The 26,501-nt window shown below is 37.9% G+C and overlaps 1 protein-coding gene across 2 annotated transcripts in view; it reads left to right on the forward strand.

Annotated features, from left to right (window-relative positions):
* The window catches only part of LOC137771455 (organic anion transporter 7), a 37,141-nt gene extending 25,145 nt beyond the window's left edge, over window positions 1–11,996 (forward strand). For both annotated transcript variants that reach the window (XM_068554823.1, XM_068554822.1), the window contains 5 exons: window positions 7,528–7,643; window positions 8,315–8,529; window positions 10,135–10,243; window positions 10,710–10,913; window positions 11,818–11,996. In XM_068554823.1, the coding sequence (XP_068410924.1) occupies window positions 7,528–7,643; window positions 8,315–8,529; window positions 10,135–10,243; window positions 10,710–10,913; window positions 11,818–11,878 (705 nt within the window). In that variant the 3' untranslated portion in view covers window positions 11,879–11,996. The remainder of the gene's footprint in view (window positions 1–7,527; window positions 7,644–8,314; window positions 8,530–10,134; window positions 10,244–10,709; window positions 10,914–11,817) is intronic.
* The last annotated feature ends 14,505 nt before the right edge of the window (window positions 11,997–26,501 follow it).

Genomic DNA, 26,501 nt, shown 5'->3' on the forward strand with positions numbered 1-26,501 from the left:
CTTGGTTAAGTTTATCCCTAAATACTTTATTATTTTGATGCTATTGCAAACAGGATTATTTTCTTAATTTTATTTTTAGACAGTTTATGGCTGGTGTATAGAAATATAACTGATTTTATATGTTGATTTTGTATCCTGCAACTTTACTGAATTCACTTATTAGTTCTAACAATTTTTTGGATATGTATTAGGGTTTTCTACAAGTTAGATCATGTTGCCTTCAAACAGATAATTTTACTTCTTCCTTTCTGATTTGAATGCCTTTTATTATTTTTTTTCTTACCTAATTGCTCTGGCCAGGACTTCCAGTCCTACATTGAAGTGTGATCCTTGTCTTGTTCCAGATCTTAAGGGAAAAGCTTTCAGTTTTTCACCAAAGAGTATGATGTTAGCTGTGGGCTTTACATACATGTCCTTTAATGTAAGTTCCTTCAATACCTAATTTGTTGAGAATTTTTACCATGGAAGTGCATTGAATTTTGTCAAATGTGTTTTCTGCATTTATTGAGGTAATCACACGATCTTTAGCCTTCATTCTGTTAATTTGGTGTATCACATTGATTTGCTTATATTGAACCATCCTTGCATCCCAGGAATAAAGCCCACTGGGTAATGGTGCATGATCCTTTTAATATGCTGTTGAATTTTGTTTGCTAATATCTAGATGATTTTTTCAACTATGTTCTTCAGGAATATTGGCCTGCATTTTTCTTTTCTTTTCTTTTCTTTTCTTATGGTACCTTTGTCTCAATTTTGTATCAGGATCATATTGGTCTGACAAAATGAGTTTAGAACTGTCCCTGTCTTCTATTTTTTGGAAGAGTTTGAGAGGATTGGTATTAATTAATTAATATCTAATTAATTAATCTTTAAATGTTTGGTAGAATTCACCTGTAAAGCCCTATGGTGTTAGGCTTTTATTTCTGGAATTTTAAAACTTACTGCCACATACTCTTTATTAGCTATTGGCCTATTGAGGCTTTCTGTTTCTTCTTGATTCAATCTTTGTGGGTTATATGTCATATCTTTGTGTTGCAATGATCCTTTTATCATTATAAATTACCTTCTTTGTCTCTTGTGACAGTTTTTGATTAAAGTCTATTTTATCTATGCACGTTAACTATCCCTGTTCTGTTTTGGTTTTCATTTGCATGGAATGTCTTTTTTTATCCATTCACTTTATGTCTACTGTGTTTTTAAATCTAAAGTGACTGTCTTACAGGTAGCATAAAATTGGATCTTTTTTTTTTTAATTCATTCAACCACCCTATATCTTTTGATGGATGAGTTTAATCCATTTACATTTAAAGTAATTATTGATAGGTAAGTACTTACAATTGATAAATTGTTTTCTCTCTGTTTTATAGTTCTTTTTTCCTCTCTTCTATTGCTATCTTCCCTTGTGATTTGATTTTTTTGTAGTGATATACAATACTTTGATTCTTTTCTGTTTTTATTTTGTGTATCTACTGTAGGTTTTCTCTTTGTTGTTTCCATGAGACTTGCATAAAACTTCTTATAGTTATAACAGTCTATTTTAAGCTGATAACAACTTAAATTCTATTATGAGCAAAAACTATACTTTTACTTTCCCTAAACACATGTTTGATGTTATTAATGTGAGAATTCACGTCTCTCAAATCATATATCTATTAATAATTTTTGTGGTTCTAGTTATTCTTAACAGTTTTGTCTTTTAACTTTTATACTAGTGTTAAAGAAATTTACATGCCACCATTACGGTATTAGATTATTCTGTATTTGTCTTATATTTACTTTAACCATAGAGATTTTTACTTTTACATGCTTTCGTGTTGCTGTTTAGTATCCTCTTCATTTCAACTTCCTTTAGCCCTTCCTGTAAGGCACGTCTATTGGTGACAAATTCCCTCGGTTTTTCTCTGGGAAAGTCTTTGTCTTCCTCATTTTTAAAGGACATTTTTGCTGGGTACTCCATTCTTGGTTGGCAGGTTTTTCTCTCAGTACTTTGAATATATTATTCCACTCTTTCCTTTCCTACAAAATTTCTGCTGAGAAATCCACTGATGGTCTTATGGGAGTTTTGCTGAGTGTGGTGAGTCACTTTTCTCTTGCTGCTTTCAAAATTTTCTCTTTATATTTCACTTTTGAGTATTTAGTTATAATATGTTTCCATGTAGACCTCTTTAGGGTCTACCTATTTGGAGTCCTTTGAGCTTTGTGAATCTGAATATCCACCACTCTCCCCAGATAAGGGAAGTTTTCATCCATTATTTCTTTAAATGCGATTTCTGGTCCTTTCTCTCTATCTTCTCCTTATGGGATTCCTATAACGTGTATATTGATTTTTTTATATTGTTCCATAAGTTCCTTAGGCTGTCTTCACTCTTTTTCATTCTGTGTTCTTTCTGTTCCTCTGACTATATAATTTCAAATGGCCTGTCTTTGAGTTCATAGGTCCTTTATTTTGTTTGATCAAATATGCTGTTGAAGCTCTTAATTGAATTTTTTAGTTCATTTATTATATGCTTCAGCTCCAGAATTTCTGTTTGGTTCCTTTTTATGGTTTCTGTCTCTTCGTTGAACTCCTTATATTCCTTATGTGTTGTTTTCCTAATTTCATTTTGTTGTCTTTCAGGGTTCTCTTGCAGCTCACTAGCTTCTTTATGATTATTGTGAAATCTTTGTAGGCAGTTTGTAGATCTACACTTCTTAAGAATTGGTTACTAGTGCTTTATTTTGTTCTTTTGGTGATGTCATGTTTTCCTGATTCTTTGTGATCCTTGCAGCCTTGTATTGGTGTTTGTGCATATGAAGAAGCAGTTACTTCTTCCAGTCTTTACAGTCTGGCTTTGGCAGGGAAGCTCTTCACCAGTCACTGGAAATTCTGGGCAGGCCACTTGGCAGAGACTACAGGTGGGTCAGTTAGCAGGGTTCATAAGTGGTCCTACTGCCTCAGTCCACATATGGCTGTGCCTTCAGCCAGGGTCTGCAGGTGGGAGGGTCCACTGCTAGCATCCATGGAGAGGCAGAACTTGTTCTGGGGTCTGTGGCCAGGCCTGGTGCCATTGTCTGTGGACAGGCTAGATGCCAGGGTCCGCAGGTGCTGTTGTTGGTAGGCAAGTCTCATTTCAGGGTCCCTGGATGGGCCTGCTGCTGGTCATGGGCCAAGGGCAGGTCTGGTGATGGGATCCACAGGCAGGCATGTTGCTGGGGTCCTGAGAAGGGTGGCGTGGTGCCTGGGGTTATTACACAGAGGCAGTGGCACTGAGAGGCCCTGAGATGATAAAGAACCATTGGCATAGTCCTTTTTTTAAAGAAATTTTGAAATTTAGGTGGAGCTCTATGGCACTCTGAGACTGTGTCAATATATACCTGACTTATAGGAAATTATTTTGGGCCAACTAACATCTTGGAAGTATCTTTAGTTCCAAGCCCGCACCTAGTATTTTGTCTACCAGGTTGGCCCAATCCAAAGAATTAAAGCTTAAATCTTACAGGAAAGTTATTTGCCAGGTAAATAACAAAAATAAGTGTTACGAGCTGGAAGAAAGAAAGGAACAATGCATTATCAGGGTAAATGGCAACTGACAATCACCTCAGTGCCAAGAAGAAAGACAACATTGTACAAGAGGAACAAATGAAATTTGGTTTAGGAACTGGATTCTATGCATGAATGAGGACCCCAAATTGCCTTAATTTCATTTTTTAAATTTTGTAAAGATTATTCAGAAATTTGTGGTCTTAGTCATGTTTAACCTCCACCTGACAGATTGCCAAACACATTCACTCCAGACAATCCTTCTAACTTAAAGCTGTTCCCCTTTATATCAATAACAATCCATTGATTAATCCAGTTTTGGCTGTCTTGGAGTCCAGTAAATGATAAACATTTCCTCTGCCTAAATCACACCCAACTGAGGGATAGTTAATGTGCTCAGAAAGATGACAATAAAAAATTATGTTTTTCACTACAGTGAAAACTGAAATAGAGGAAATGTCTAAATTTCAAGCAACAGTAAGTTTGCTAACACTTCAACCCACAACTGAACTTATTCACAAGTGCCAGGTTTTTCCACAGAGGCAGAGCCTACATTGCTAAATATAAGGTATGACCCAGGCAGCAAATCTGAATGAATTTTCATTCTAAAGGCATTCTGGGTCACTGAAGCATATCCATTGCATTCTCCTAATTTACCAGTCAAATACCTCAGTCCTCCAGGGGCAGTGAGGGTAGGTATAAAGTGGTCTGTAGTATTACTCTTTCAAAGTCTTTCTTCTTGGAAACATGAAGATTATGAAGAAAGTGTCCCTACCCCAAGCCACTAGTGTTTCTCAGGCAACTTCTTTTTGGTCAGTTCTTATTTCAATCATCCTTTGGCAGATTCATTTTTCCATTTTTTTCTTATTTATCTTTTAATAAATTGTCCTCCTCCCCTGCTCATTTCATTCTACTGGTTCTGGTATTTCAATGCAGTTGTGGTCTTATCTACCTTCCTTCCTGCTCTAAACTCTGTACATTCCAAATTCTGATACTCTCCTCTCACCTCTGCTCTGTCCAATTTCCTCCTCCCATTCCTGTGTGACATGTACAGTCTTTTTCAGTCTTCTTTTCTATTGTCCTAATTGTTTCAGACCCAGTAGAAACACAAGAACTCATGCTCCACAGTAGCCCAGCCCGAATTACACTTCAGGCTGTATAAGAAATACACTTTCTTAAAGGATCCCAAGGTGCACTGTCCAATCAAACCATAAAAAAGTATTCAATTGAAACTCGATTCTCACAAACTCAATGATGGCACACTTATGTGATGGTAAGTGACATGGCAACTATGAGAGAGCAACACAAATTTCTCCCCTGAATCCTCCACAGGTTTCTCTTACATCCATAAAACTTCAGAGTTTTCCCAACTATTCTACATTGAGAGACGTTTCTTTCTAAATATCATAAATTGTAATTTTGAAGAAATAAATGTCCATTTTCTCCATTTCTGATCTCATTGACAAACATCTTCTCAAAACTCTCCAAATCAATGTTTTATACCTATATTGGTTCTTGAATTTCAGATCTTTCAGCTTCTAAATGCATTCCACCTTCAGCCAGTTTCTTCCACCCTCCCTGTCTTCCCTCTTTCTTTTTGTCTTCCTCTTTCCCTTCCAGATTTATTTCAGGACTACTTGATGACAGATCCTGTGACAGTGGCGGAGTGGAAAAGTCTACTGTTTCTATCTTCAGAAAGATCACACTCAACAAGTAAAATGGGCTTGATAAAGTCTCTTTGAATTAAAGCAAGGGTGGAATGTGAATGTCAAGGAGGGACATATAATCTGAACTGCAGGTATGTGGGCAATGAATGCATCTTGGAAGTAGTTATATCTGAAATGGGTCTTACAGGTTAAGGTAGAACTATCCAGGTTTAAACCAGGCAGAGAGATGATTAAATTTGCAGTGAGAGCAGTCCAAATGACTTGCAGAGGGGTCAAGCCAGCGGTGTGTTGGTAAATGTTTAACACTTAACATTACAAGAGGAAAAAAAGCCATAGATCTCAGATTTGTGGTAATTATCAATTTCCGTGGTGTGACTATTACCACCACGGTGAGTTTCACGCCACCAACAAGATGGCAACTGCTTTACAAACTATCTAAAAATTTAACAAAGGGCTTTTGTGAATTTTTACACACTGATTCCAGAACGCTACTGGGCAAGGGTTCAGACGAGGGCTGTTTCATGCTTTTTACCCCAGGATGGTGTTATGAGTGGTACAAAGCTTGTTTTTTTTTTTTTATAAATTTATTTTATTTATTTGTGGCTGTGTTGTGTCCTCGTTGCTGCATGCAGGCTTTCTCTAGTTGCGATGAACAGGGGGGCTACTCTTCGTTGCGGTGTGCAGGCTTCTCATTGCGGGGGCTTCTCTTGTCGTAGAGCACAGGCTCTAGGCGCGCAGGCTTCAGTAGCTGTGGCTCACGGGCTCTAGAGCACAGGCTCAGTAGTTGTGGCACACGGGCTTAGTTACTCCGAGGCATGTGGGATCTTCCCAGACCAGGGCTCGAACACGTGTCCCCTGCATTGGCAGGCGGATTCTTAACCACTGCGCCACCAGGGAAGCCCGGTACAAAGCATTTTTTAAGCAAGAAAATGAAGTGAAGACCAGAGAGAAAAGTGCCTTTTAAAAAGTGAAGATACAGCAGGCTCCCATTTGAATATGGGCCTCTTTTCCCCTGAATAAGGATTTTACCAGGTAGGAGGAGCTCCTTGAGTTCCTGTAAGTGATCTGGCATCGCCCCCCAAATACATCTGCTAACACTATTCACATCTCTGCTTGCTCACCAAAAATGAACGGCCAGTGTAAAATAACCACACCATATCCCAAACTTTAACTTTGATATTGAATGAAATTTAAGGCTAGTCTTGCAGGCATTGCATCCCTCATCTGGCCCAAGTTTAAAGTATTATCTGAGCACATTCTGACATTATCATCCATGACAATGGCCTGTGGTCATGGGATTCTGGTGTTAGATGCAATCCTGACTCCTCTCTTCTAAAAGTGTAAGTCCAATATTTCACTATTTAGGCTTGTTCTTTAAATGAAAGGACATTCTTGCATGTGTAGGTCCTCAGTTAGGGTGGCCTTTCATTTCTCTGAATTCCCCATGGAATTATTCCAATGGACTTCATGGTACATTTTCATTTGTAGAGGTGGGATAAGAATTAAGACTATATTGTTTGAATAACTAATAAGTAAGTATCTGAGGTATGCTGGATATAATTCCTTATGCATATTTTTAGCCTCATGTATGGACCAGGAAATCCTTGTGTGGGAAATGCTATTATTTTTCTCCACCTACTCTCCTCCTACTCTGATTCTTCTACTTATTCTTCTTTTTAATGACAAATAAATTGAGTTTTAGAAATATTTAATTACCTTCCTCAAGGTATATACTTAGCACGTCCCAGGGCTATTAAGTAACTCCAGATTATAACCAACTCTGGGTTTAAATCATTCTATACCAAGATCTCTCCTAATTTCATCCTCAGTTTTAATTCTAGGCATCTCATTCATGGAGGCATAACATGCCAGGACTTCCCCCAAAGTGACTGAGAAAAGAACCGAAATAAAGATTCTCAGGAAATGTTCTTTTTCCTGAGATAAACAGTTTCTCTGCAAAGGACAGCCAGCTGATAACCAAGCTTAGTTCTCAGGTCTTTCATGCCCATCTGGCACAAATGGAGCTTTGGAACATAATCCAAGCAACTCTGCATTTGATTCCCTTTCTAATCTGAGTATCTAAGGTACACTCCCTTTCTGATGCCCTGTAGCCCTCTCGAATCTTATGTTTGAATATTTTTGTTGCTACATCATTTCCTTCTGTCCCCTTTAACTCTGTAATTCTCTATTCATACCACTTTTACTCCTGTCATTACATCCTCAGTGGCTATATTTTCCAGTAGACAGAAAGGGACATCATCTATCTTGTCATCTGTTGAGGGCCTCACAGTGCCTCCCATTGTGTGGCAACTGAACAGCCTGTCGTTGTTGTTGTTGAAGGTTGTGAGATCCATCCTGCAGGAAGAGCTGGAGGCCGCACAGACCAAACCTTCTGTGTTTGACTTGTTCCGCACACCCAGCCTGCGTAAGAGCATCTGTCTCCTGTCCTTTGTGAGGTGGGCTTCTCAGAGTGCATGAGGGACGTTAAAATAGTGGAGACATGAATCTACCCCATATCAAAGGATACAACATGTTGTGGGAACAGATTTGAGATAAAATACAGAGGAAGCCATAATGATAATTGCTGTGTTTAGAGTAGTCAAAGGGTTGTGAAAATACTGACCCAGAGCTATTTATACAGCAGAGAGTTTTGTTTATCATATCACCCTACCAATCTCATCACTGGAAACTGAGACTGAGAACTTCAGTCATGGTACAGACATTGGCTTTAACTTTCTTCACTTGTTTGTTTCCATTTTAATGGAGGTAAAATTACAATCAGTAAAGTGCACAAAAATATACAGCTCAATGAATATTTCCATATGTAAATATGCAACCATCACCCAGATAAAGATATAGAAAAAAAACTCTAAAACACTAGAAGGCTCCATCATGCATCCTCCACAAAAAAACACTCCAAACCCTCCCCCAAAACTTAACAATAATTAGGGGCTCCAATTTTAGAATTTTAAAATCATCATCTTGTGATGAATTATTCCATAAAATATACCATGTTTTTATACTTTAAAACCAACCACCGGCTGCCTGGTTAATATTTATTATCATCATTTGTAAGACAAAGGCTCTAAACCTTATGGTAAGTGTCTTTCATTTTTGTTCACCACAGATTTGCAAACTTCATGTCCTATTTTGGCCTGATTCTCCACCTCCAGTACATGGGGAGCAATGTTTTCCTGTTCCAGGTTCTTTTTGGTGCAGTCAACCTCCCAGCCAATTATGTTGCATTTTTGGCACTGAATCACCTGGGCCGTCAAGTAAGCCAGACGCTCTTCATGTTTCTCCTTGGAGTCTCCATTCTGGCCATCACATTTGCACCTCAAGGTGAGAAAAGAGCACAGGTTGAAATAAGAAAATGTCTTACCTCAGAGATTTGAAAACAGAATCTGAAGCCAGAAGGAAGTGAAGACTAGGATTCTAAGGATTTTCCAAAACCAATCTGAGGATTTAGGATAGATTCTGTCATTAAGTGGCTGAGAAATAGTCAAAGGTCAGGAAAAGTCAGTTCAGACATATGGTTGTCTTCACCATATCTGAGATGTATTTGGTAATTGGTGCCATTTATTCCTGATAGTTTCTCTGGGAGAGCAATTGATCACTTTCTCTTTGGCCAATCACACTTGTAACTGTAAATGACAGTATTATGTCACTATGTATAATCGTATCTCATGTGAGGACACAACTGTCACTTCCTCTGTCTGGTCTCTTTCTTATTACTACAGTTTCAGTGAAAATTTACTCCCTGATTCTATATATCCACTCTTGTGTCTGGAATTAGGTCGCCATAACTGTAACCCTGGTCCCAGGGTGTCATCTTGACTCTAAGGTATTTTTAATCCTTTGTCTTCAAGCATAGAAGGTACAGGGAGTAACAAAAAGGCATTAAGCTGTTAACAGCCTCTCTTAAAATCAATTTTACTAAATTAAATGACCATATGTAATGAATAGGGGAACCCAGGTGGTCACCATGTTTCAGCTAACTCCCAGTGCAGTGATACACTTTACAGGATCCCATCTTGAATATCAGCATCAACGTGAATTTGCTGCCTTACAACAGAGCCCACTCCCACGTTGTAATGCTTTCATGATTTTTTTAATGGAATAGAAAACTGACTTTCTGAAACTTCCTTTCAGAGGTTTCCAAAGTCTAACTATATTTTCCCTAAAACAGATCCTTATTCTTGAATCTTCAAATATTATTCTAGATCAAGCAATTCTCCAGCTTATCCATTAATATGAGCCCCATTCTTTTATTACTCTCTACTGCATTACTAGCCCCATGTCAATATTGTTTAAACACCCAGGTTTTGAACTCCTGGAGGATATTGATGAGTCTTACATCCATCAGTAATTGCTCATATGATAGTCCTATGTTATACATGAAAGGCAGAGGAGACACTGGACAGAGTAAACGAAAGCAAACTCTTGCTGGGCTTTTGTTCCCCTCTCCATCTTTGGCAAATTTCTGAAATCTCTGATATGTAGGAAGAGTTGATGCAATAACTCAGGTTTTTAATTTCTTATTTAAGCTGTAATATACAGATGTCACATTTCTCAGCTATTAGGCTGTGCACATTCTTTGCCCCTGTGTGCTTTCTCTACCAGGTATTTAACACATGCAAATGTCTCCAACTGTCTTTTTCTTTTTTAAAAATATTTATTTATTTACTTAATTATTTATTTGGCTGCACCGGGTCTTAGTTGCAGCATGCGGGACCTTCATTGCCGTGTGCGGGGTCTTCAGTTGCGGCATGTGGGATCTAGTTCCCTGACTAGGGATCGAACCCAGGCCCCCTGCATTGGGATCGTGGAGTCTTAGCCACTGGACCACCAGGGATGTCCCCCAACTGTGTCTTTTTCACTTATAGTTTGGTGGATGGTGATTTCTTCAGCTCAGATTTCCTGAGTCTCACTTGTCTTCTTCTCCAGAAATACAGACCTTGCGTGTGGCTTTGTCAACTTTGGGAATAGCAGTTTCTTCTATGGCTCTCATGTGTACTTTTGTCCATGGAAATGAACTAGTCCCCACCGTTGTCAGGTACACAATCTCATGGAAGCTCTATCAGGGTCAAAACAGACCTTTCCCAGCTAATCAAGACTTATAGTGGGAAGAAAACTAATCTGATTCATTATCAAAAGCATTGATTATAATAGTATTAATGATAACAAAAATTATAGCCAAAATTTTTGTTAAAATCTCACTTTTGTCAGGCATGAGTTAAGCCCTTTAACGTATCATCTCCCATAATCTGCTGAACCATTAGAGGGTAGGTGCTGTTGGCAAGAGTATTTTTTAAATAATGAAAACATGTCTTAATGCACTTGTGCACTTGAAAACTTCGTGAGCAAATAAGAGCATATTTTAAATGTAAGAGTACGTCGTCAGCCTTCATGTGTCTAAATACTGCTGAGGTGTCTCCCATAATCACAGCAAAATAATAAATTACAAATTACTTGTATGGATTTATACCAGATTATTTTTGTATTGTTGTTTGCACTCCAAGGGTAACAGCCTCCGGATTCATGGGAGTTGCTTCTAATATTGGGGCAGCCCTGGCTCCCCTCTTGATGATCCTAACAGTATATTCTCCCCGCCTACCCTGGATCATCTATGGAGTCTGCTCCATCCTCGCTGGCCTTGTTGTTCCACTCCTTCCTGAAACCAGGAATAAGCCTCTGCCTGACTCCATCCAGGATGTGGAAAAGGAGTGAGTAAACCGCTGGCTCTCCCTTAGGGTTGCTGTGTGATATAGGTTGGTGCTGGGGAGGGCAAGGCACCATGCAGGGTCATTGTCCCCAGGAGAAGGCTTACACCTAGACTACTCCAGGTGGTCAGTGCCTGTGGTTTAGCTACAGCCTCATCCCTCCTCACAGTGACCTCAGACTCCCCCAAGCCTCCCTAGATCGCACAGACCAACACCAGTAGGCACCAGTAGGTTTAGTGATGAAGAAGCCAAAATTAATGCCCTAGTGTGACATACATACCCTTGAAGGTGTTTCACGAACATGCACAGATCCAGACACCAGATTCTCATCCCTCAGATCCTGGCAGCCCTCAGCCCAGTGAGGGCAGTAACCTCTCTGAGATTGCTGGTGTCTGTAGGTCTGTGACCTGCCCTGGTCACTGAAGATCTGAGGGAGATCAGGGAGAGGACAAGAGCCCCTTCCACAGATGACAATATATCTCAGGGGAAGGAGTCCTATTGTGCTGCCTGTAAGATTCAGACCGTCTGGTTTTCACTGGGAATGAAAGTGTTAAGAAAAGAGAGGGAAAAGGTGGTAGTTATTGGTATTTTTAAGTGATCAAGAATTTGAAAGGGTTTAAAAACTTTTATATACTTCCCTTTCCTCTTCCAAAGACCCCGTTAGCCAATACCATGGTGTCCAAGGGTGAGCGCTGAAACTATCAAAGCTGTGTCTCCAGATCCTGCCCTGGGAGCTTGGCTTTTTTCTTCACAAAATTCACTCAGATTCTCAGGGCAGGCGTCATGGTTTGCATCAAAACTCATGGACCAAGAATCAGCTTGCTCTAAAGAATGCAGGACATAGATGTTTTTCCATGTTTTTAAAATTTTGTTTGTTTGTTTGTTGTTTTCATTGTATTTGCTCTAGGAGAAGAGGCTCAAGAAAAGCAAAGCAGGAAGATACCTCCATGAAAGTGACACAGTTTTAAAGGATTCCAGGAACTAACTGCTAATCAAAGAGCAAGATAAACAAGAAAAATTGGGATCATTCCCAGATATTGGCACAGTTTGGAAAACAAATAAATAAAAAGATATAAAGGAAAAATGGACCCCATTTACAATTGCAGTTCTAAATAACTATATATAAAATGCCTATGACTAATCATAATAAGAAGTTTGAGGAAAGTCATAATACTTTTAAAGGAATCATAATAAAATATGTGTATAATTGTAGAACCCTAGCACGTTTCTGGAAAGAAAGCTAGAACAGTATTTAAAACATTGATTCTGCTCTAATTAATGACTGAGTAATTGATGTAATAATTACTTTGGGGACAATTTGAAAAAGTTCCAAATATATCTACAAATTAATTATAGACAAGATCCAGAAAAATGAAGTTTATGGAGGGTAGGTGGTGCAAGTATTTGGGGCAGCATATGCTGAAATGAAACGCAGATGCATTTACAAATCAAAAGAAGTCCAGAATGAGACGGTGGTGTGTAGAACACTTAAAACTTGATAATTTGGGCATCATAAATCACTGGTAGAAAAAAATGATTATGTAATAAATATCATTAACTAACTTTAGAAATAAATGACTAATAATTTGATTTCATTCTCTAAGCCAAAAAATATATATATTCCATATGGTTAAAATGACAAATGGAACAATTAAGCCATGTTATTCAATAGAAAATGAGGGTACAAAATCTTGGGATTAAGAAAAATGTTCTGATAAGTAAAGCAAATGCCAATGATTTAAATACAGGTAGATTTGACTAAATACTCATTTAAAACCTCTATTGGACAAAACTCTAAAAACTTATGGGAGAAATCTAGAAAAAATATTCACCAAAATGATAAAAGCTGTTAACTTTTAGTGGTGTACCTTTATGAGATTTTACTTTCTTCTTTGTAAGTTTCTGTACTCTAAATTTTAAAAGGATAGTGCAACATTTTAAAATATTATAAGATACTATCAAAAATAAACTGCAAAAGACAAATTAACAATTTTCAAAATGATTATATATTAATATGTAGGATTCTAATATATATTCATGAAAAGAATACATAATTCAATATTAGATGGTCAAAAGGCAAGAGCATATAATTTTCAAAAGAAAAAAATCCTATGACTAATAAATTTATGAAAAACTGTACAAAACCACTGGAATTTAAAGACATATAAACTAAGTAAAATACCAACTTTTATTTTCCGAAGAATGTAAATGGAACCTTGTTAATTGATGGTGGAGTTATAAAATAACATATGCCATACACTTGCATAAAACAGAATGGTGTCATTATAAAGAGCTTTAAAAATCTTTCATTGATTCAGCAACCATTTATTCAGCATGTAATAGTCACCAAGCAGTATGATAGGAACCTTGGATACAAAGAGGAAATGAAAAAAAAGTTATAAAAACAGATGTAGCAGATATTACTCTATGTGTACTGGCGTGGCATCACATTTTTATTTTCTATGGGCAAAGAAAATTTATGTTAAAGTCCTCATTCCCTCCAGGCTGGTAGAAGATTGCAAATCAGTTACTTTGGGAAATTATTTCCACAAGTCTTCCACACCAGAGCTATCTAGATTCCAGGAGTATATACGGTTACAAGGAGGAGCTGCACTGGTTATCAGTTACCTGTTCAAAGAGGTTACTACTGGACCAGTGGACACTCAGGTGCAGCAATTCTGCCATCCACACCACAATGAAATGTTGGAATCTGGGGCTTCTCATCTGACAGCTCAGCTCCTTTTACAGCCACAGTGGAAGGGGTCTTCTGTTTCCATAGAGTGTTGCCAGGGCTCAGGACTGGGTCCCTGCTCCCCCAGAACCTACAAGCACTCCTCCATCCTCAGACTTCCTAGACACTCAACTTCTTTCTCTTATTAGCTCTTCCACACATACCTTCTAGTTACCCCATGGGCTTTAGTTTTTGAAACACAATCAAGTCAGTCTTACAGTCTTCTTTGTTTTAAATTTCAGTTCTTTTTAAAATAAATTTATTTATTTTTTATTTTTATTCATTTATTTTTGGCTGCTTTGGGTCTTCATTGCTGTGCGCGGGCTTTCTCTAGTTGCAGCAAGTGAGGGTTCCTCTTCGTTTGGTGCACACGCTTCTTATTGCGGTGTCTTCTCTTGTTGCAGAGCTCAGGCTCTAGGCGCGTGGGCTTCAGTAGTTTTGACACGTGGGCTCAGTAGTTGTGGCTCAGGGGGTTAGTTGCTCCATGGTATGTGGGATCTTCCCGGGCCAGGGCTTGAACCTGTGTCCCCTGCATTGGCAGGCGGATTCTTAACCACTGCACCACCAGGGAAGCCCCAGTCTTACGTCTTCTTTTGCCTTTTCCCTGCCAAATGACTTCCAAGAGATCAAGAAGCACAGAAATTACCACTTGCAAAAAGTGGGAAAGGGAGAAAGGAAATGCCAAGGAATTATCAATAATGAATGTCATTGGTTTATCCGGTCTTCTTCTTAATGAAATGTTTGATATCCCATCATGAGAAAGACTAGACAGCATCTATTGTACATCACCCCAAAGGCTAGCTGCCAGTCCATAAAATCTGATGTTTCATGGCAGAAAAAGTCCCACAGGTCCTCATGGGTCTTTGACGTTACACCAGCAGTTGTGGCCCAGCAGATGCTCTGTGATACAGAGAGTAGAGTGACGTATATTTTGGTGGAGAAGTATAGTATGCACAAGTATAGTAAATTGTGGTGAGAGGCTTGGGGAATTTTCCTTTCAGTCTGACACAGAGTTGCAGGGTCATTCTTCAAAAACGTCCAATCTGCCATTGTTTTGCAACAGGATTATCAGTGAACATGTTTCATTTACTCTGTATTTTGTAGTATTTCTTAAAAGGATTTTTATAAAAGGAAAAACCAAATTCAGATAACTAATGACATTTAAAATCAAGTGAGGAAATGCTATATGGCAAATCTTGTCTCCTAATTGTAATATTAGAGCTTCTTCCTGGACATAGACACAGACTACCCACTAACAGAGGCCTTGGCAACCATACCTTTTTGAACCATGAGGCTGTATATAATTTTTGACAATCGTTATATAAAACCTGATTCTATTAATTATTCAGAAATAGTATCATGGAATCTAGTCAACGGTTCCTAAAGAAGGATAGTACATAAAGCAAGTGCAGCTATTAGTAGGACAGCAGGTGATTTATGAAATGACATGGCATGGAAATCTCTGCTGAAAGAGGCTTCCATTGGTACCCTCTCTAAGTTATTACCCTTTATTATTCTCAAAGTTATTATGACATCACTGAGTGGAATATAGTCTTGTAGTGAACCTGAGAAAAGGAAATGTGTGAAAACTAGAGACCTGCAATTGCACTCATGCAATTTAGTAAAGGTGGGGTTTGTTTATTTTTGTTTTTTACCATCCTATCATCCTTCTTTTCAGAAAACTCAAAGATACATTAGTTGATCCCTGTTTCCCAGAATCTATTTTCTCCAGAGTCCATGAGTTGCTGTTGATCACAAGACAGAGACTAAGTGGCTTAGTCACCATAAGCCATTGTCTGTATAGCATGTTCTATAGGAGCTGAAAACTCTTATACAAGGATATCTCAACTAAAGAGCTGCTTTTTGTCATTTATCAATGTGTTTCACTTCCTAGATATAGCAGATACTGTTCCATTTTAGATAACTTATGGCAATGACAGATAAAGCATACCATCCCTATGGGCAAGATAGATGGGCTACAACAAGAGTATGACTTAATGCACACATTTATTCCTTGGACTGGTCCTTGGTCAAAGTGATGTACATCCTTCAATGTTACACTCTTGAGGGACTGCTCATACACAATAACTCGTCCTTGTGGTGTTAACTTGGCTCATTCTGTGACTTGATACCAGACATTTCTGAAGGGCTCTTCCACCTCTACCTCCTCCCATAGATTGCCTGGGCACTCTGTTGCAACAATACTGGTTCAACATTTAGCTGTAACCAGTCATGCCTTCCTCACAAACTTATAGATTGTAGTTCTAATAAACCTCCTGCGTGAAAATTAATGGCTAAGAGGTTTTTTTATCCCAAAACACCAGATGCAAAACAAAGACTAATCTGTTGATTTACCTTCACTGAAGTATCCCAAGAGTGTTGGGGGTCCCCAAGAACACATTTGAGTTTCCTGATTTACTGGAAAGAGTAACAGAATTCTGAAAAGCTGTTATAGTATGCTTATGGTTTATTACAGTGGAAAGAAAAATTTAAATCAGAAAAGGAAAAATGCCTTAGGTGGAATCCAGAAGAAATCAAGCACAAGCTTCCTGTTGTCCTTTCCTGTTTGGAGTTACATACACTGGTTAATCCTACCAGCAACACGTATGTGGTATATGACAAGATGTATGAAGAAATTCCAGCTACAGAAACTCACCCAAGCCTAGGTGTCCAAGGTTTTTATTGGGTGCCTGTCTTGTAAGATGGACAGGCCCAAGTGACTGCCCTTAACTGCTCAGTTATGGTCCCCCAAGAGGTCAGACTGATATAAAATGACCCATGGCCCCAGGTTAACAAAAGCACTCATTCACCATAAATCAGATTCATAGCTAAACTATCTGTCATAGCCCAAGTCCCAAATATACAAATAAACCCTTATCAAATCAAATATTCAAAAGGCTTATAGGTTGTCTCCCAGGAGAGAGAAAAAGGCCAGTCCTTTCCTCAGATAGAGCAGGTTTTGAACATCCTAAGCCATTGAGTTAAAATCTTTACTGCACACCAAGAGACCATGAATACTGTTTCTTCATTTTGGGCTAAAATTGTATTAGGTCAGGAAATGTTATGATTTTCATTCTGATTTCATTATGATGATAGAAATAGATTTAGTAGATACAATTGACCGAATTTGACATTGTTTGAATTTTGAGTGAATGACAATAAAGAGTTAAGGGAAAACCAGGCATTTTATTTGGTTGACTGTATGGATGAGGGTAACATTTACAGAGATATCAGGAGAAGCAAGCAATAATAAGTAAAAGAATATCTGAAGTAGACAATATCTAAAATAGATTTTCTAGCTATTCCTAATATCTCTTTTGCTGGTTATATTTCGTCCATGCTCCATTTTCGAACCACAACTCCAAGAGCTCATCCTTAGTCTGTCAAGATCACATCAAAAGATCAGGGCCTTAAGTAATTCAGAGAGTACAGATAAAACAAACCATTTTTATTTATCTACATAGACAGTGACGTGAAGAGTAGCCAAGGATACAAGTTCTTCATAGCCTTTGTCCCACAAACCACAAAGGAGGTCACAAAAAGGGGCCAGAAGACTACAATCTGAGTTGTGGGACATCCCACTGATGAAGAGCTGATGCTAGTCTGCAGCTGAAGTATATATTTTATACTCGGCAGCTCCATTCTGAGGGAGGCAGGGCAGGAAGGCTCATACCTCGCTAGAACCCAAATGGCAACGAGAAACTGTCTCTTAACAGGCATTAGCAATGTCACCACTGCTTAACACGTGCCCTCGGTCTGCACAATGGACTCCATGACGACTCCACGACTTCATGATATCACAACTGCAGTTGCAGGGGAGATAATGCCTTCCTAAATTTCAGGGGTCCACAGCGGAGCACCAAGCTTCATTGGACTTTTTTGATTGATCACACAAAGCTATTTAATAATGTGATATTTTTATTAAGCTCTTCTTCCTCCATTATCTCCATGATTACTGTAGTAACCTGCTTCCCTCTACAATGCTATCCTCTACTATCACAAAGGAACTACGTGACAATGCTGGGGAAGATAGATGGTTCCTGGTGTACACTTATCTTATTAATCTGCTTCGAATTACAACATTTCCCCATTGGGAACATCCCTTACAGTAACCAGAGTACTACACATATATAACATATCTATTCCCACAATACATTCAGCAGTATCAATCACCACTACTTGATGTGTATCGGCCCTAAAGTTCCCACCCACAAAATTATAACAGTCCATTGTCCAATCTGAAAGTTATTTCCATATCCAGTTAAAGTAATTTCCCAATGTAACATGAGTACCTCCTGGCAGCACCGTGAATTATTCCTCAGTATCCAAAAATACGAAGAGATTCCTTTGTTGCCATAAGTTCCCCAATACACCTTCATCAGTGCATAATGTATCTGGTGCTCCTTAGGGACTGATGAATTTTAGACTTTGCCCCAGTTCTGTTTTTCCTTGAACGGATAAAGTTTGACTATAGGGATTACGTCAAAGTCATTGAATCAATACCAGTCCACACAGCATAGGCGGGAGGGAGCCAGATTGTGCACTATAAATGAGAGAGCTCACTGATCTTCAACCTGGATCTTAAAAGTTTGTTGCCATTTGCTGGCCTGTTATCAATAGGTAACATCCATCATGAGAACATTATCAGTCACTCCTGTGGGTACCCCCTAAAGTAATCATCAGATACATAAGAGTCCTACAGTATGCATCTTCAATTGGCCTGTTTAACTGCCCAGTAGCCTAAAGAGCATATACCATAGTTTGTGTTCAGGCTTTAATTCTGTGGTTTTTATTGCCCAGGAGTGGAATCATTTTCCAGAAACACAAGAGAATATGTTATTGTCCAAGGAGCAAGAGAAAACATAATTGTCCCTAGTAGCTTGATGCTGCAAATTGAACAAATTGGTCGGTCTGAATCTGGATGAATGTCTCATTATCTTATTTTCAATTACAAATCCAGGCCTGAATTACAATACCCATAATGGAAGTTTATAGCCTTCCATATTCTCATCCATAGCAGCTTATCAGATGACATAAACTCATTTGTAGCAACACCTTGATCCTTGTGAGGTCTTATCAAATGATTTTATACTCACGTCTCTACTTGATGTGTAAAAATGTTTTCTCTGATAATAGCCTGGATTTGGTCCTTCCTGAGAATCCAATGCTAATTTTTTTTTTCAGCTCCTGTTTTTTTATTTTTATTTATTTATATATTTATGGCTGTGTTGGGTCTTCATCTCTGCGCGAGGGCTCTCCCCAGTTGTGGCAAGCGGGGGCCACTCTTCATCGCGGTGCGCGGGCCTCTCACTATCGCAGCCTCTCTTGTTGCGCAGCACAGGCTCCAGACGCGCAGGCTCAGTAATTGTGGCCCACGGGCCTAGTTGCTCTGCGGCATGTGGGATCTTCCCAGACCAGGGCTCGAACCCGTGTCCCCTGCATTGGCAGGCAGATTCTCAACCACTGCGCCACCAGGGAAGCCCCAATGCTAATTTTTAGCTCACCTGCTATCTAGAAATAAAACTAAAACCCATCATGTCCTCATTCTTCTTACTTTAGTAGTTCTTAATTTATCTCTCTCCCTTCACTTTTTTGTAAAATCAGCAAGAAAAATCAAGTGACATCTTTGACATTTTGCTTGATAATTTTCTTAGCTATATCACCCAGTTTATTAAGCCCATTTTCCACTTTCCACATATTAGTAAGGACAGTGTTGTTAAGCTTTCTGCAACTATATAATATGGATCCCCACTTCTCCAGGTTCCAATAGGATTTTTCTCACTTTTCCTTAGGTACTCACTGGCAACCAATTCAAAGTAAAAATTCTATTAATTCTGGGAGTGACATTAGCAAGATGGCAGAATAAGAAGCCCTAGACCTTCCTTCCCCACAGACTTAACAACAAGAAGATGACAAAAAACTTCTGTGAGAAATCCAGAAGCCAGTTAAAAATTCATGCACCCCAGATGAGCATGAGGCCAACAGCATCAACCAGTAGGGAATTCCTGACACTCTCCACTCTCTCTGGTTAGAGCCCCTCCCCACACCTCACACTGAGGTGCATCGGATGGGAAACCACCAACTCCTATCTTCTTTCTGGGGAGGAAATTAGAAGATTGTATGTCCAAGTGATTTATTGGGGGGGGCCACTTCTGGGGAGACCATCACCTATACAAATAAGAATGGATGCCAGGTTGGGGGGGGGCATCCTCTGAAAAAAAGACATAAACCCTGCACCAGAATGTGCAATACCACAAACAGACACTAGGTGGAGACCCCGGACAGTGATTTACTACAGTGTCTGCTAGGTCTCAATACTACAAACAATAGGGAGAGGTCCTGAGTAAAAATCAGTCAACTTCTTCAAATTGGAGATTACACACAAAAGCCAGAGAGGGCACATACCAAGAAAAGGCTTGAGAGGTCTCCAGAATCTCTAGCCAGGCTTTGTGAAGAAAGTCCTCCCTGTATGAGACCAGAGTACAAAGTTTGGAAGAGTTAGCTGGTTCTTCAGATGCTAAAAACCTCAATAACAAAAATAACAAGACATAAAAAGAAACAGGCAATCATGACACATTTAAATGAACCAATTAAACCTCCAGAAACTGAACCTAAAGGAAACAGAAATACATGAATTGCCAAAGAATGCAAAATTACCATGATAAAGATGCTCAATGAATTAAAGAGAGCAAAGGCAACTAAACAAAATCAGGGTGGAAATGCATGAACAAAATGAGACTATCAACAGAGATGTAAACTATAAATGAAAACCAAACAGAAATTCTGGAACTGAAGAATACAAGAACTAACTTGAAAAATTTATGGGAAGGACTAAGCAACAGACTTGACCAGGCGGAAGACAGAATCAATGAACATGAAGACAGAACTTTTGAAATTACCAAGGCAGAGGATCAAAAAGAAGAACAAATAAAGAAAAATGAAGAGAGCTAAAAGGACTTATGGGACACATCCAAGCAGAACAGCATGCACATTATGGGAGTCTTGAAAGGAGAAGAAAGGGAGAAAGGAGAAGAGAAACTATTTGAAGAAATAATAGCCAAAAAATTCCCAAGTCTGAGAAATAGACATACAAGTTGAAGAAGCACAAAGAACTCCAACTGGGATAAATCTGAAGAGACCTTTCCTGAGATACATTATTATAATCATACTGTCAAAAGCCACAGACAAAGAGAGAATCTTGAAAGCAACAAGAGAAAAGCAACTTGTTATACAGAAGAGAGTGCCTATTAGACTATCAGCATATTTTCTACAGAAATCTTGTGGTCTAGAATGGAGTGGAATGATAAATTCAAAGAAAGAAAAAAACAACTGCCAACCAAGAATACTATATCCAGCAAAACTATCCCTAAAAAAAAGAAGGTAAGACTTTCCCAAACAAAAGATGAAGAAGTTTATCACCACTAGATCAGACTTACATGAAATGTTAAAAGGAGTCCTACAAGTTGAAGCAAAGAGACAATAAACAGCAACACAAAACCATGTAAAAGTATAAAATCCCTGATAAAGGTAAATATAGAGACAAATATAGAATCTTGTGGTTTGTGTTGTAGATGAGTGTGTCTTTCCAGTTGTTTGTATCTACTTCAGTTTCTTTCATTGATGTCTTATGTTTTCAAAATACAAGTCTTTCATGTTCCTGGTTAAATTTTCTTTTGATGCAATTTTTAAGGGGATTGTTTTCTTAATTTCTCTTTCTAATATTTTTTAATGTATAGAAATGCAACAGATTTCTGTATATTAGTTTTATATCCTGCAACTTTACAAAATTAGTTAGTTGTTACAGTTTATTGGTGGCCTCTTTGGGATTTTTATATATAGTATTATGTCATCTGAAAACAGTGACAGTTTTACTTCTTCCTTTCCAATTTGGATCCCTTGAATATTTTTTCTGTCAATTTCTGTGGCCAGGACTTCCAGTACTATGTTTAATAAAAGTGGCAAGAGTGAGCATCTTTGTCTCTTTCCCAATGTTAGAGAAAATGCTTTCAGTATTTCACTATTGAGTATGATGATGGCTGTATGTTTATCATATATAACCCTTTATTATGTTCCCTTTCTACTCACTTTGTCAACTGCTTTTACCATAAATGGATGTTGAATTTTGTCAAAAGATTTTTCTGCATCTATTGGCCTGATCATATGATTTTTATTCTTCAGTTTGTTAATGTGGTATATCACATGGATTGATTTATGACTATTGAATCATCCTTGCATCCTTGGGATAAATCCCACTTCATCATGTTGTACCTTTCTTTTAAAGTATTTTTGAATTCAGTTTCTTAATATTTGTGGAGGATTTTTGCATCTATTTTCACCAGTGGTATTAGTCTGTATTTTTGGTGTGTGTGAGTGTCTTTGTCTAGTTTTGGAAACAGGGTGATGCTGGCTTTTTTGAATAAATTTGGAAGTGTTCCTTTCTCTTCAATTTTTTGGAAATTTTGAAAGGATAAGTATTAAGTCTTCTTTAAATGTTTGATAGAATTCCTCTGTGAAGCTGTCTGATCCTGGACATTTGTTTTGGTGGAGTTTGTTACTGATTCAATTTTATTGCTGCTGATTGGTCTGTTCTTGTTTTCTATTTCTTCCTGAATCCAGTCTTCCAGTTTTCTGACTGAATCCAGCCTTGGGAGATTGTACATTTCTAGGAATTTATCCATTTCTTTAGGTTGTCCATTTTATTGACACATAATTGGTCACAGTAATCTCTTATGATTCTTTGTTTCTGTGGTGTCAGTTATAATTTCTCCACTTTCATTTTTTTTAACATCTTTATTAGAGTATAATTGCTTTACAATGGTGTGTTAGTTTCATTTATGATTTTATTTGAGCTCTCTTTTTCTCTTGATGAGTCCAGCTAAAGGTTTGGCCATCTTTTCTCTTTTCAAAAATCAGTTCTTAGGGCTTCCCTGGTGGCACAGTGGTTGAGAATCTGCCTGCCAATGCAGGGGACACGGGTTCGAGCCCTGGTCTGGGAAGATCCTACATGCCGCGGAGCAACTAGGCCCGTGAGCCACAACTACTGAGCCTGCGCGTCTGGAGCTTGTGCTCCGCAACAAGAGAGGCCGCGACAGTGAGAGGCCCGCGCACCGTGATGAAGAGTGGCCCCCGCTCGCCGCAACTAGAGAAAGCCCTTGCACAGAAACGAAGACCCAACACAGCCAAAAATTAATTAATTAATTAATTAATTAATTAATTTTTAAAAATCAGTTCTTAGTTTTTTTGATCATTTCCATTGTTTGGGGTTTTTAGTCTCTGTTTCATTTTTTGATGCTCTGATCTTTATTCTTTCTTTCCTTCTACTAACTTTGTGTTTTATTTGTTCTTATTTTTCCAGTTCCTTTAGGCTAGATTATTTCTTTGAGATTTTTCTTGTTTCCTTAGGTAGGCTTGTATTGCTATAAACTTCCCTCTTAGAATTGCCTTTGTTGCAGCCCATAGATTCTTTATCATTATGTTTCTATTTTCATTTGTCTCCAGGTACTTTTTTATTTCCTCTTTAATTTCTTCAGTGACCCATTGATTGTTTAGTCGCCATGTGTTTAACCCCCACATGTTTGTGTATTGTACAGTTTTCTCTTTTAGTTGATTTTTATTCACATACTATTGTGCTCTGAAAAGATGCTTGATATGATTTCAAACTTCTTAAATTTACTGAGATTTCTCTTGTGGCCTAGCATGGGATATGCTGAATAATATTCCATATGCACTTAAAAAGAATGTGTACTCTGCTGCTTTTGGATGAAACGTTCTCTATATATCAATTCCCTCTGCTCTAAGGTATCATTTAAAGCCAGTGTTTCCTCTTTGATTTTCTGTCTGGATAATCTGTCCATTGATGTAAGTATGATGTTAAAGTCCCCTAATATTATTGTATTACTGTCAACTTCCTTATGTTTGTTAATATTTGTTTCATGAATTTAGGTGCGCCTATGTTGGATGTATATATGTTTACAATTGTTATTCTTTCTTGTTAGAATCATACCTTTATCAATATGTAATGTCCTTTTTAGTCCTTTATTTCAGTATTTGTTTTTAAGTCTATTTTCCTGATATAAGTAATGCTACTCCAGCTTACTTTTCTTTTCCGTTTGCATGGAATACCTTTTCCATCTTCCCCCTTTTGGTCTCTGTGTGTCTTTAGATCTGAAGTGAGTCTGTTGTAGGAAGTATATGTATAGGTCTTGTGGGGTTTTTTTTTTTCATAAATTCAGCCACTTTTAGTCCATTTACTTTTTTTATCATTTATTTTATTTTATTTATTTATTTTTGGCTGCATTGGGTCTTCATTTCTGCATGTGGGCTTTCTCTAGTTGCAGCAAGTGGGGGCTACTCTTCATTGCGGTGTGCATGGGCTCTAGGTGCTCGGGCTTCAGTAGTTGTGACATGCAGGCTCAGTAGTTGTGGTTCACAGGCTCTAGAGTGCTTTGTGGCACATGGGCTTAGTTGCTCCATGGCATGTGGGATTTTCCCGGACCAGAGCTTGAATCCATGTCCCCTGCATTGGCAGGTGGATTCTTAACCACTGCACCACCAGGGAAGTCCCTCCATTTACGTTTAAAGTAATTATTGACAGGTATGTATTTATTGCCATTTTGTTAGTTGTTTTCTGGTTGTTTTGTAGTTCTTTTTTGTTCCTTTCTCTTCTTCGCTCTCTTCCCTTGTGATTTGATGATTATCTCTAGTGTTATGTTTGGATTCCTTTCACTTTTTTGCATGTATATCTATTATTTTTCTGTGTATCTAGGTTTTTGTTTTGTGATCACCATAAGATTCATATATATATATATATATATATATATATATATATATATATGATTATTTTAAGATGATGGTTACCTACATTTTTACTCCCCCCACCCCACATTTAATGTTTTTTACATCATATGTTGCATCATTTTTTATTGTGTATCCCTTAACTACTTATTATAGTTATAGATGATTTTACCACTGTTGACAAAAAAAATAATCTAAAAAAGAAATGAAAGTTTTTATCCATACCAAATTAATGATTGTAGCCAAGGAATAAGCTCTCAGAATGTTCCAAGAACTGTTACACCCATCTGAGGTCAAAGAACAGTTATATAGGTTTTTGAGACAGTGGGCTGTATATTAAATGACATAGTTTGCATAATCCCAATCTGTAAGTACAAAGTGGTGGGTCATGACGACCCCTTACAAGATCAAGAAGAAATGTTATCTTTTTTTTTTTTTTTTTTTTTTTTTTTTTAATGTCTGAAACATTTATATTAACATATTTCCATACATATTTCCATACAAATACAAATATAAGATTTTTAGAAATTTCATGTAATGTCTGAAACATTTATATTAACATATTTCCATACAAATAACCCAATGAAAGTTTAGTATTAGTTGTTTTGTTTGTTTTTTTTTTATACTGCAGGTTCTTATTAGGCATCAATTTTATACACATCAGTGTATACATGTCAATCCCAATCGCCCAATTCAGCACACCACCATCCCCACCTCACCGCAGTTTTCCCCCTTGGTGTCCATATGTCCATTCTCTACATCTGTGTCTCAACTTCTGCCCTGCAAACTGGCTCATCTGTACCATTTTTCTAGGTTCCACATACATGCATTAATATACGATATTTGTTTTTCTCTTTCTGACTTACTTCACTCTGTATGACAGTCTCTAAATCCATCCACGTCTCAACAAATGACTCAATTTCGTTCCTTTTTATGGCTGAGTAATATTCCATTGTATATATGTACCACATCTTCTTTATCCATTCGTCTGCTGATGGGCATTTAGGTTGCTTCCATGACCTGGCTATTGTAAATAGTGCTGCAATGAACATTCGGGTGCATGTGTCTTTTTGAATTACGGTTTTCTCTGGGTATATGCCCAGTAGTGGGATTGCTGGGTCATATGGTAATTCTATTTTTAGTTTTTTAAGGAACCTCCATATTGTTCTCCATAGTGGCTGTATCAATTTACATTCCCACCAACAGTGCAGGAGGGTTCCCTTTTCTCCACACCCTCTCCAGCATTTGTTGTTTGTAGATTTTCTGATGATGCCCATTCTAACAGGAGTGAGGTGATACCTCATTGTAGTTTTGATTTGCATTTCTCTAATAATTAGTGATGTTGAGCATCTTTTCATGTGCTTCGTGGCCGTCTGTATGTCTTCTTTGGAGAAATGTCTATTTAGGTCTTCTGCCCATTTTTGGATTGGGGTGTTTGTTTCTTTGATATTGAGCTGAATGAGCTGTTTATATATTTTGGAGATTAATCCTTTGTCCGTTGATTCATTTGCAAATATTTTCTCCCATTCTGAGGGTTGTCTTTTTGTCTTGTTTATGGTTTCCTTTGCTGTGCAAAAGCTTTGAAGTTTCATTAGGTCCCACTTGTTTATTTTTGTTTTTATTTCCATTACTCTAGGAGGTGGATCAAAAAAGATCTTGCTGTGATTTATGTCAAAGAGTGTTCTTCCTATGTTTTCCTCTAAGAGTTTTATAGTGTCCAGTCTTATATTTAGGTCTCTAATCCATTTTGAGTTTATTTTTGTGTATGGTGTTAGGGAGTATTCTAATTTCATTCTTTTACATGTAGCTGTCCAGATTTCCCAGCACCACTTATTGAAGAGACTGTCTTTTCTCCATTGTATATCTTTGCCTCCTTTGTCATAGATTAGTTGACCATAGGTGCGTGGGTTAATCTCTGGGCTTTCTATCTTGTTCCATTGATCTATGTTTCTGTTTTTGTGCCAGTACCATATTGTCTTGATTACTGTAGCTTTGTAGTAGAGTCTGAAGTCAGGGAGTCTGATTCCTCCAGCTCCATTTTTTTGCCTCAAGACTGCTTTGGCTAT

The sequence above is a fragment of the Eschrichtius robustus genome, chromosome 11, assembly GCF_028021215.1.
Source record: "Eschrichtius robustus isolate mEscRob2 chromosome 11, mEscRob2.pri, whole genome shotgun sequence".
Taxonomy (NCBI): domain Eukaryota; kingdom Metazoa; phylum Chordata; class Mammalia; order Artiodactyla; family Eschrichtiidae; genus Eschrichtius; species Eschrichtius robustus.